At 53.4% G+C, this 11,057-nt stretch overlaps 1 protein-coding gene across 1 annotated transcript in view; it reads right to left on the reverse strand.

Moving 5' to 3' along the window:
• Positions 1-3,421: 3,421 nt before the first annotated feature.
• Positions 3,422-11,057, reverse strand: part of LOC117882626 (D-beta-hydroxybutyrate dehydrogenase, mitochondrial-like) — a 28,506-nt gene continuing 20,870 nt past the window's right edge. The window contains exons 4-5 of the mRNA XM_034781149.1: positions 8,047-8,199; positions 3,422-6,361 (exon numbers count right to left, since the gene is read on the reverse strand). Coding sequence (XP_034637040.1) covers positions 5,892-6,361; positions 8,047-8,199 — 623 coding nt within the window. The 3' untranslated portion in view covers positions 3,422-5,891. The remainder of the gene's footprint in view (positions 6,362-8,046; positions 8,200-11,057) is intronic.

Raw genomic sequence — 11,057 nt, forward strand, 5'->3', positions numbered from 1 at the left:
GGGGGGGGGGGGGGGGGGGGGGGGGGGGGGGGGGGGGGGGGGGGGGGGGGGGGGGGGGGGGGGGGGGGGGGGGGGGGGGGGGGGGGGGGGGGGGGGGTCGGGGGTGGGGGGGGGGGGGGGGGGGGGGGGGGGGGTGGGGGGGGGGGGGGGGGGGGGGGTTGGGTGGGTGGGGGGGTCGGGGGGGGGGGCTATCAGGGAGTGGGGAGTGGTTGGATGGGGCGTGGGAGTCCTGGGGGTCTGTCTGGGGGTGGGGGTGTGGATAAGGGTTGGGGCAGTCAGGGGACAGGTAGGGGGTAGGGTCCTAGGGGGCCAGTTAGGATGGGGGGAGGGTCTCAGGAGGGGGCAGTCAGGGGACAAGAGGCAGGGAGGCTTAGGTAGGGGGTGGAGTCCTGGGGGGCAATTAGGGGCAGGGGTCCCAGGAGGGGGCAGTCAGGGGACAAGGAGCATGGGGAGGATTGGGGGTTCTGAGGGGGGAGGGAGTGGAAGGGGCAAGGGCGGAGCTAGGGCAGGATGGGGGCGGGGCTAGGGCAGGGCTCCTCCCGTCCTCTTTTTTGATTGTTGAAATATGGTAACCCTAACCAACAGAATCCTGAACCCAGCGCTGGAAAGGAGCACTTGGGCCAGCTTGGCCGTCCCCTGCCTGCTCACAGTTCACGTAACTCCCGCCTTTGTTAATAAAGAAGTATTTATCTGATACTTGCTATTCCAGAACCGCAGGTTTGCACCTTTCAGTGGTGGGAGTTTGTCTGCACAGCGCTTTCACCCCAACAGGAAGTGATACTGGTGATTGACAGCTCATCTGAGCGTTCTTAAAGGGGCAGAGAAGAGGCATGCAGCAGCAGTCCAAGGACAGGCTGGGGACCCAGAAGTTCCTGAGTTCTAATCCCGGCAGTGACACCAGCACCCGCTGCCACCTTGGGCAAGTCACGTACCCTTTGAGTTTCAATTCTCCATCTGTGAAAAGGGGATAATTCTATCTGGCCTGGCAGCTCTGTGTGCGTGTCATTGTCTGCAGAACGCTAAGCCAATGAGCAGTGCTGTAAACGCACCATTGGTCAGCCTGAACGGCATGGCTCTGAGAAAATTGCACCATGGAAATAGGGTTACCAGGCATCCGGTTTTCAACCAGAACGCCCGGTCGAAAAGCTACCCTGGCAGCTCCGGTCCGGCAGTGAGTCTTGGGTGCTCCTGGTCGTCTTCGGTGCCCGTAAATGTTCTCCCTACCTGGCCTTGCTCTGTGCTGCTCCTGGAAAGCAACCGCCAGGTTCCTGTGGCCCCTAGGTGCTGGGATGGCCAGGGACTGGGAGGCTCTGAGCACTGCCCCTGCCCCAAGTGCCGGCTCTGCAACTCCCATTGGCTGGGAACCGCAACCAATGGGAGTTGCGGGCGGTGGTGCCTGCGGACACGAAGGCAGAGCACATCGCGCAGAGCCACCTGGTCACCTATGCGCCTAGAGGCCGCAGGGACCTGGTGGCCACTTCCTCAGAGCTATGGTAAGCGCCACTGGGCCCCCACATCCCAACCTCCTGCCCCTCATCCCCGGGCCCACCCCAGAGCCCATACCCCCAGCCGGAGCCCTCACCCCCCCACACTCCAAATCCCTCATCCCCAGCCCCATCCAAGCCTGCACCCCCAGCCCAGAGCCCATACCCGCTCTTGCACCCCAATCCCCTGCCCCTGCCTGTGAAAATGAGTGAGTGTGGGGAAGAGCGAGTGACGGTGGGGGGTGGAGCAAGTGGGGGCGGGGCCTCAGAGAAGGGGAGGGGCAGGGGGCAGGGCAGGGGTGTTCGGTTTTGTGTGATTAGAAAGTTGGCAACCCTCCATGGAAAATATAACATAAAGCTGCTGTTTGAGTCGCTGAGCTTCCTTGCACACTGATGGAGCTGCCGCTTAGTGATCAGCCACAACCCCACCATCAGAGCCCGAGCAGAGACAGGGAGGCCGGGCAGAACGTTCGCTTGCTATCACAAAAATTAAACACGTTCCACCAACAAGAAATGATTCCCAAGCCCAGCCTGGATGTGGATAAAAGACTCAGAAAGCCACCCCTTTTGCCTCTATCCATAACATGGAGATAATAATCCTTATTTTGTCTGTCTGGCCTCTGCAGATCCTAAGCTCTGTGGGGCTGGGGACCTTACATCTGCACAGCATAGCACCCACCGCAATAGGGCTCAGATCTTGAATGTGGCCATCAGGGGCAACCGTAACACCACTAAACCAAACAATAATGAGCTGAATTGGCTGGGGAGCCTGTGAACCGCGGGCCTCGACTGATGGACGCTGACCTGCTCTGGTGTTCGCAGCCACGCGTCAGGGGGTCTGTCAAGAGCCTCAATGGTGCTAGCATACAGCAGCATTTGTACAGTGCATAGGAGGGTGGTACCACGGTACCAGTGTAGGCTACATACCTCTTCCTCCTTCCCTCCCTATTGGCACCATAGAGGGCAGGTCCGTTTCAATGACAGAACATGAACTCCTACGATTTTAAAAGCCACATGGAGCTCAATCCTGGAGCCCTTACTTACCTGAGTCCCTTTACTCCAATGGGGCTACTCAGGGAAGTAAGTGCTGCAGGATCAAGCCTGTGATAGAGCAGGCAATATCATGGACAAACCTTATAGAGTTAAATGTGCGTGTCATTGTGGGCCAGGGGCTGTCTGTAATTCCACAGGGGAGGGAGTCTGCAGGTCTCCAGGAACTAAGAACAGTGGAGGGCAAATTCACTCATGTTGTAACAACTCCTGCCAGGCAACACTGCCTGAAAAGGCTCACGGAACTGGTTCCAACTGGATTCTCTAGATTATCCAAAGGTCCTTTATTTGTTGGTTAATAGCCTGCATCTAAAGTGACTCAAGGCCTGCTTTCTGATCCAGCACCTGGACAGGCCCGTCTAGCCAAGGGAGGGGCCCCACTCCTTTCTGAGCAGGGGTGAAGGGACTCATGGAGGTGCTTGTTCTGAACCTGTCCCCACAGGAAGACCCCGGTGTGGGATTCAAAGGACTGGTTCCTACCGGAGCCGGTGCTGGGGTGATCACGAGTAAGCTCTTCAGCATGCGTGTAGTTCTTTTATTGTTTTCAGTGTTTTCTTTGTCCTGCTTTCACCTCAAGTACGCCCTTGCTTACAAAGGGCTGCGCAGTACCTTACCCCTATGGATAATTACGCTGTTGAGAGCCTCTGAGGGGAAGGCAAAGCAGGGGGCTCAGGCAGTCTGACGGCTGGGGAAGTCACAGTGGAGGCAGGGAGCTGTGCCGCTCAGTAGGGAGAGAGACACAGGTCTCCACCTAAGAGAGGTGACGGCTGAGGAGCCGGGAGCTTGAGAGCAATTGCTGTGCTGGACCAGAGACGCCCTGATCTGTGACAGAGCCCACAGAGAAAAAAAGAGAAAATGCAAAAAATACGAGTATTGGGAAAACCAGGTTCTCTATAAATCTCCTTTATTTTCCCTTCTGTGTAATCAAGTGGTACTTAGTGTTCCCAGAATTTCACAGTGCAGGTGACACAAAGGATACAGAGGACAGCAGCTGTGCAGTGCTGTAGCTTAACACCAGGGTATCTTATCTTTTCCAGTAACAGGCATCCTGCATCCCTGACATTCTCTGTACACTTGTGATCTGCAATGGAAAATACCCCTACAGCCCAGCGTTTCCAATCCTTATTTATAACACATGCCCTCTCCACACAAGCTCCACGTGAAGCCTCCCTTACTCTCAAGAGGTTTTGCGACATCAAATAGCATTTACAGCTGGAGTCAGACTCCAGCCACAGGTACAGTCTGTGACCTATAAAATGCTGTAACTCACATAGGAGGGCAGGGTCGGGATGAGCGACAAACTGGTTTGAAATTCACTTTTCTCTCATATCAGTTTGAAACAGAACAAACAGCAGCAGCAGGGGGCGTGTGTTGTATCCCTGGGCTGAAGTTGGATGATCGATCCCCAACCTGCCAGCAGTGCTGGGAGTCAGATCGTGGTCTTACAAACAGTCACTCCTTAGAGAAGGGGTGAGGTGCTGAGCAACTCCAGCACTAGCAAAGACAAAGCACCCCAATACTACGAACAACAGGCCCCATCCCCGAGCCACCAGACACATCTATTCTCATTAGCTGCAGAGATACTAGGAAGGTTTCTGAGGAGACACTTATTGTCATATTGCCATTTCATTGTGAAATATTAATAAAAGGAAAGAAATGATGCCCCTGGCAGCATCCACTCAGGGCTTTGTACTCAGACTATACAGGCATTTCAGTCTCCTGTGGGGATGGTTCTTATTCAGTGTGAGTGTCTGGGGGTTGTTGAGAAGGCAGGGTAGGCAGGGTCAAAGATGCTATTTGTGCTGGGGACACCCACCCACTAGGAGCTGGACGGAACCTCCCCTGCCCCAACTCACTCTCCCCAGGGCATTGAGCACCCAGTGATCGTGGCATCTCCTCCCTCTCAACCCAGAGGGGGTCCAGGACAACAGCAGGGCTGGAGGCTGCATGACCAGGAAGTGCTCACAGGACGCCCTGGATTAAGCAACAACAATAATCCCTCTCTGCTGTTTCCTACAGGGGTTCTTGTTTAATCAACAGACCTGAATGGCACAGTCCCTGGCTACAGCCCTTCACAGAGTTAACGACCCCAACACCAAACAGCCAGCCAAGCTCCCAGGAAGCACCACCCAGCTCCAGAGAGCCCTGTCCTGACTTCTGATCAGCAAACGGTTGCTTCTCCCTCTGAGGGTCCTCGCCCAGCCCTCTAGTGAGCACTAAGGAGGCCCGGCTGCACTGAGAGCCTTCCCTCAGCCAGGCACACAGCTGAGATGCTCAAGCCCCTGACAGGGGTTATTAACCCATACATCTCCATGCTGCTGGCTGGCTCAGCCTGGCTTTCTCCATGGGCTCCAGTGAGCCAAGGTATGGCAGGCTCCATGAACTCTGGACGGGATATGACAATCTGCCTGGCCCTTCCCCAGGGCAGTGGATCTGGGCAGGAGATTCTCAGTAGGAACAACTGGTGTCTCTGGGGGTGGAGCGACAGGAGCAACTGCTGGGGCAGCCCCAATGTGGTTTTATTCCAAAACTGGACCAGAAGCCAAGTGCCTGTTTGTCTTCCAGAGGTGAAAGTCTGCCCACGAAGGGTCATTTCTAGGGCTGGCTAAGCCCCGGTCTTAGGCCCTGTTGCTCCAGCAGCCAATGAGAGAGCCAGGGACGGTTCCAACCCCCTTTAGACGTGCTCCCTCCCAGCCCATGTCTGGGCCCTGGCTCTAGCAGCGGCTCCATCTGCTCCCTGGTTACGGTGCCTGGAGAGGACGGCCTCTCTCTACTGAGAGTTTGCACGTGCGGAGCCATCTAGTTTTTTCCTAGCCTGAGCCTGCATAATTAAGCCATTTAGAGGTCATGCTGCTGTTTTCCTTAGAGACGGCTGTGGAGCCGTGTGACTCAGCAATATCACGAGGACGGGGAGCAGAGACGCTGTGACTGACCTATTTCTGATCTAATGGAAAACGCTGCTTTTGTTTCCCATTTTAGCTCTTTTATTTGAGACATCTACTAGCATCACCACCACCGGTGCCCTTGGCAAGATCCATCCCGGGGGAGCTCACTGGCCTCATTACACCAGGAACAGATTTGCCCCATTATAACAACCCTTCCCCTGCCTCCTCCACAGCCCAGTGGAACATGCCCTTGGAACAGCAGGGAGTGAGGACTAGAAAGGGGCCAGACCCAGTCTTTCCTCAGTGTTCCACAACACAGACATGGGCCGAAGCCCCAATCCTGCCCAAACTGCCTGGTGCAGAGAGACGTGGTGTTCCAGAGCCCGCCCGTCTCTAGCTACCGCTGATGAGTTTTAAGATCCGAATACATACAGTGAGTGGGTGCTGTCAGGCCAGTTATTTAAGGTGTGGCTCAGTAAATATACAGCCAGTCCGCAACTGCGGTGGGCAGGTGAGTGACGATGTGCAGCCTCAGCCACCAGTGGGCCTCCATGGGATTGTACCGGGTGTAAGGGTACTTGGAAGTGAGCGCAAGCGTGATGTCGTTCAGGACGAGGGACATGTCCTTCAGGCCGCTGTTAATGAAGGACTTCATCAGGGTTATCTGGCGTGTGAAATAGGGTTTCCCATAGTCTTCCTGGACAGTTTTGTTGGCTCCTCTCCACAGCTCCTTTGCTTGGGCTTCGATGATCTCAGGCGTCAGAATGCCAGTAGCAGCTACAAAGTTGCTGGGCTCAATGAGGATAACGCGGACTCCCCAGCGGTACATTTCCTGCCGGAGGCAGTCGGAGAAGGCTGCCACGCCAAACTTGGAAATGCAATAGGAGGAGCGGGAAGGGCTGGCCATCCGCCCTAACATGCTGGTGATGTTCACCACACGACCTGGAATGGACAGAGACAGGAAAAGGAAATTGGTAGCCTCTGTTCTGGGCTGGGCAGGATGGACGCCTGAATAGACTGGTGACAGGATAACCTGTTCAGGGAATAATCTCCAGGCAACATAAACTCTGTGCTGGAGGACAAGGGGCTCTTCAGTCAGGACATGGCAGCAAGCACCCTCCTTTCATCCTCATGCTACTGACACATCCTCTCCCTCAGCCCTGGATGCTGACTGACGTCCAGAAATCACGCTGTCGTCAGGGGTCCCCAACACAAACATGGTTAATCTCATTACCGGTCATCTTCTCAATCTACGTCCCCTCCTCCCTGTGCCTGGAAGACCTTGCCCCTTTCCACCGCCACACCAGGAATAATTCCACTGGTACTCACGTTGTATTTGCTAGCTGGGGATTAGCCAAGGAGGAGCAGGGGCAGAAGCTGAGGCAGCCATGTTTGTTGTGGGCACATGGATGGGGATTTCCAATGGCCACGGCCACTCCATCCGTTCCATAAACTCACCAAAGAGCTGCAGATTATCCTCATTTCTGGGTAGTATAGACAGGCCTGGCTCAGGAGCATTTGGGGCCCAAAGCTGGGAGCCCCAGGACCCTCTGGGTGGCCTTCTCCCCCTGCCCCCCGCCCCTATGCCAGTGCAGGGGAGGTTTCTCTGCAGGCCATTCACATAGCGGTCTGTGTCCGGAACTGGCGGGTGAGCGTGTAGGGAGTGATGGGAGAGGGATGGAGCTTTCTTGTTAAACAGGAGAGGAGGGAGCTGTGATTGTGACCCTGCTGCAGCTGTGAGAAAGGGGAGACGTTCTGATCCCCCAGGGACAGCTCATGCTGTCCTCACCACAGTGCTCTGCCAGCGTAAAGTGGTGAGTACTCCAGCAGGGCTGGGAGCAGGAACAGTAACCCTCCTCTAGCATGTCATCCAGCTCCCGGGGGGGCAGGGGGCAGTGCACTGGGGAGCCTGCAGCCGCAGGTTCTGCTACGGTCGCTGAACTGACCCTGAAAATCCTCTCAGCTATTGCAGTCATAAGGAGTTTTAAGGGGCCGGCCAAGCTTTGGGGCTTGAAATGTTAGAGTCACATGGAGCAGAGTGGCACACTTGGTTCCTACCCTATTGTTCACACCCTGCACCCTCGTCATGACAACGGAACAGGAATAACAACATATAATCTTGGCTGGGCAGTTACTTATTATAGTGCAGCTGGGATATATTTAGCAGCACACAATATAAATGATATCTGGAAAAAACATCTCAGTGTCCCCTCTTGTGTGTCTGTCTCTCCCTTCCCAGCGCAGGAGGCTGGGCTTGCATCGGCCTATTGCTGCCTGCCTTCAGATTTCCTCATCTCTATTACCTCACGGGCATGTTTAGCTGGGCTGGCTGTTCGGGAAGCGTCTAAAATGGCTCTGAGCATAGATATTGTTATAACCTCATTTACCGTCCTCGCTATAGCTCGGGTCCCCTCAGTGACAGGAGTTACACAAGGTGACTTGCTATAGAGCTGCAAAGTGCTCATATTACAGGCCAAATCCTGCCCTCCCTCATGCCTGTACAGCCTCAGGGGCTTCGCTGTGCTTGCATAGGTGTCATTGAAGGCGGAACGTGAGATGTTTTTAGTGGCTTTTCCCTGTTGCTTTGCAAAGCTTCTGACTGCGGCCATGCCAGAGGCCATCTGTACCTTTAGCTCTGCGAACAAGGGGCAGGAAAGCCTTGGTCACTCTGACAGTTCCCCACAAGTTGACATCTGCCACCTCCTTGTACTTGTCCATGCTTGTGAATTCCACCTCTCCGAAGGCTGATACTCCAGCGTTATTCACCAAGCCCCAGAGCCCTGCCAATAAACAAGAGAGTTAAAGGGTTTAAGTGGGGGGGTCCCTCAGGGAGAAACAGCTCTTCTGGGATTTTATCTTCTCTCAGGGTAAAACAATCCACTGGCAAAAACAGGACATTTTCATCTAGGACAGTGAAATACACCAACAAAGAGAGGAACCACAGTGGCCTAAGGTAACATGGGAGTAACAGAAGTAGGAATGTAAATATTGTTTTAAAAGTTAATCGTTTAAATGATTAAAAATATTTTGTTTAAATGGTTAACTAATTAAAGGGCCGGCCAGCCAGCATGGCTGAGGCTGCTCCAGACTGCGCGTGGGTTAACAGTTACGGCAGGTTAACTAGTAAGACTAATGCTTATCAGTTAACTGGTTAACATTTTACATTCCCAAACAGGTGAGACAGAAGAGCATCAAGGCATTGGCTCAAAGCACCAGAGAAGTTAGTGAGGGGCCAGCACCTGAACCTCAAACAGGAGGACTGTTGCTTGCTGTCAGGTCGTTGGTTCTCCTGAGGCTGGGACAGACAGACATGCAGGATGGGGCTGTATCTGTCCCACTAACCATGGTCCACTCTGGCTGGTGTTTGGCTGAAGAGCACAAACAAGGGAAGAAAGCTCCCCTGGAGTTGCTGCCTCTCTAGCAGTGGTACAGTGTCTTCCTCAAGCCAAAGAAGATGAAGGATAACACTTGATTTGGGGAGCCTAACCTGGGGTCTGATTTCCAGAGGGGCTCAGCACCCATGGGTCCCGCTGACTTCTGGGGGAATGAGGGTGCTAAACGGGCTCAAGATGGGCACCCGAAACATCAGAGGCCACTTTTGAAAGTCCTGATTTCACCATGGCACCGCTGCAGGATTCTACCATCCAAGTTCTTTCTCTTGTGTTTGCAGAGGGCAGCAACTCATAACCAGCCCACAATTCGGCTACTTTCAATCCTTACTACAGCAGAACCTCGTTAGTTTGCACTAAAGACAGGCGCCTCCAGCAGTGTCTGCAGGACTGAGCCCTTAGATTTTACGTTCTTCGGAGTAAGGACTCTGTCTTTCTTTGAAAGTCCTGTTTATATCCATATGGCGCTAGGCAATCAATAACCAATGATAATGACAGAGCAAACAGTAGGAAAACAAGGATCAGACATTGCAAAAATCTGACCAGTTATTTAATCATCTATTTATTATTTCTGTTGTGGTATGGCCCACTCATAATCAGGGTCCCCATTATACTTATCTGCTCACCTGTCCTACCACATCATGAACAGGCCCCTCTGCCCAGCCAACCGTAGCAGACTCCAATGCCTCTTGCCTCTTTGAGCACCTTCTCCCATGCTGCTCCTTATACCTAGAATGCTCTCTCCAATTCAGTTCATTCACCCTCTTTCAAATCACTTCTCAAGTCCCGTTTCTACGGTGATGGCCTCAGCTAGCTAGATACGGGTAACAGGTAGGCAGGCGGCCTGTTGGAAGAGCCACTGAAACCTTGTGTTCATTTATTCTGGTGTCTGTGTACATATGATTATTTTAAATTGAAGACTGTAAATTATACATATAGCTAAATACAGGCAACGCTGTGTCCCTATTTCTGCTACACACGCTGCTCCCATCCCCCAGACACACTCTCCCTGTGTTACACACCCACCTGTCAAACGCTGTCCTTATTGTAGACTGTAAATTCCTTGGGGCAGAGACTATCTTTATAATTATATGTTTGACCAGCACCCAGCAAACTGAGGCACCGATCCTGATGATGGTCTGTGTGGCGACACCACGCACAGATAATAAATAATGATAAGAATACTACGGTACTAGGACACAGAGTGCCTGATTAATCCCTGGTGTAATTTCACTGAAGTCAGAGAGTTCGGCAGAGACTTGTATTGAATGTGTTTGTCAGTGACCTCCCCAAGGCCAGAGAGGGAACGGGGCTTACAGCAGAGCTTTGGCACCTGGCTCCCTGCCATGGCCTGGAACAGGTCTCTCTGTAACTAGAGCTTGTATAATACATTTAGTACATTTAGGACCACTTATTAAAAAGCTAATTAAAGCAGTTAATCCTTTATGAGATTCCATCATTAGTCAATCATATCACAGTAGTCTGTAACAGAACTCTGATAGTCATCTGGCACATATGATGCATGCAGCACAACCACATGTTTAAAGAGCATTATCATTATTATTTGTTTAGCGTCAACACTGGTGGGTGCGGCCCAAGACCAAAGAGAAAGAGAGACACTTCCCACCCCAAAGAGTTTAGCATCTCAGAGCCCAGACACTCCGTCTGGAATGATGTGCTTTTTGTGTGTTTTGCAACAAATTCTACCCCTGAGGCCATTCTGCACCAAAAAATTTAAAATTCTGCACACATTTTAAAATTCTGCAAATTTTATTTGTCAAATAAATATGCAGGCTCCAGCAAGGCACTGGAGAGCACAGGCCAGTGGCTGCACAGAGGTGGGAGTTCACTGTGCAGCTCCCCCCCTAGGACACGGACCCAGCGGTGAGGCTGCACCCATCCCTGACAAAGCGCAAGGACCCAGCCTGCCCCAGAAACACTCCAAGGCCCTGCCCCTCACCATGGGCAGGCATGCTCAGCAAGGCAGGATCCAAGTGTGGAGGGGCTTAATGTGGGGGGATCCAGGTGTGGGTTGAGAGGGTTCTGTGTGGGGCAATCTGGGTGCAGACAGCTCAGGGGGAATCCGGGTGCAGGGAGGGATCTGGATGCACAGGGGCTTGTTGAGGGGGTCTGGGTGTAATGGTAATGGGACTCTGCATGGGGGTCCAGGTGAAGGTGGTTGGAGGTCAGTGGCGGGGGAGGCTGGGTGTGGGAGGGATAGAGCTCGGCAGGGCGGTCTGGGTGGGAGG

Source organism: Trachemys scripta, chromosome 9 (assembly GCF_013100865.1).
Source record: "Trachemys scripta elegans isolate TJP31775 chromosome 9, CAS_Tse_1.0, whole genome shotgun sequence".
NCBI classification, from domain to species: domain Eukaryota; kingdom Metazoa; phylum Chordata; order Testudines; family Emydidae; genus Trachemys; species Trachemys scripta.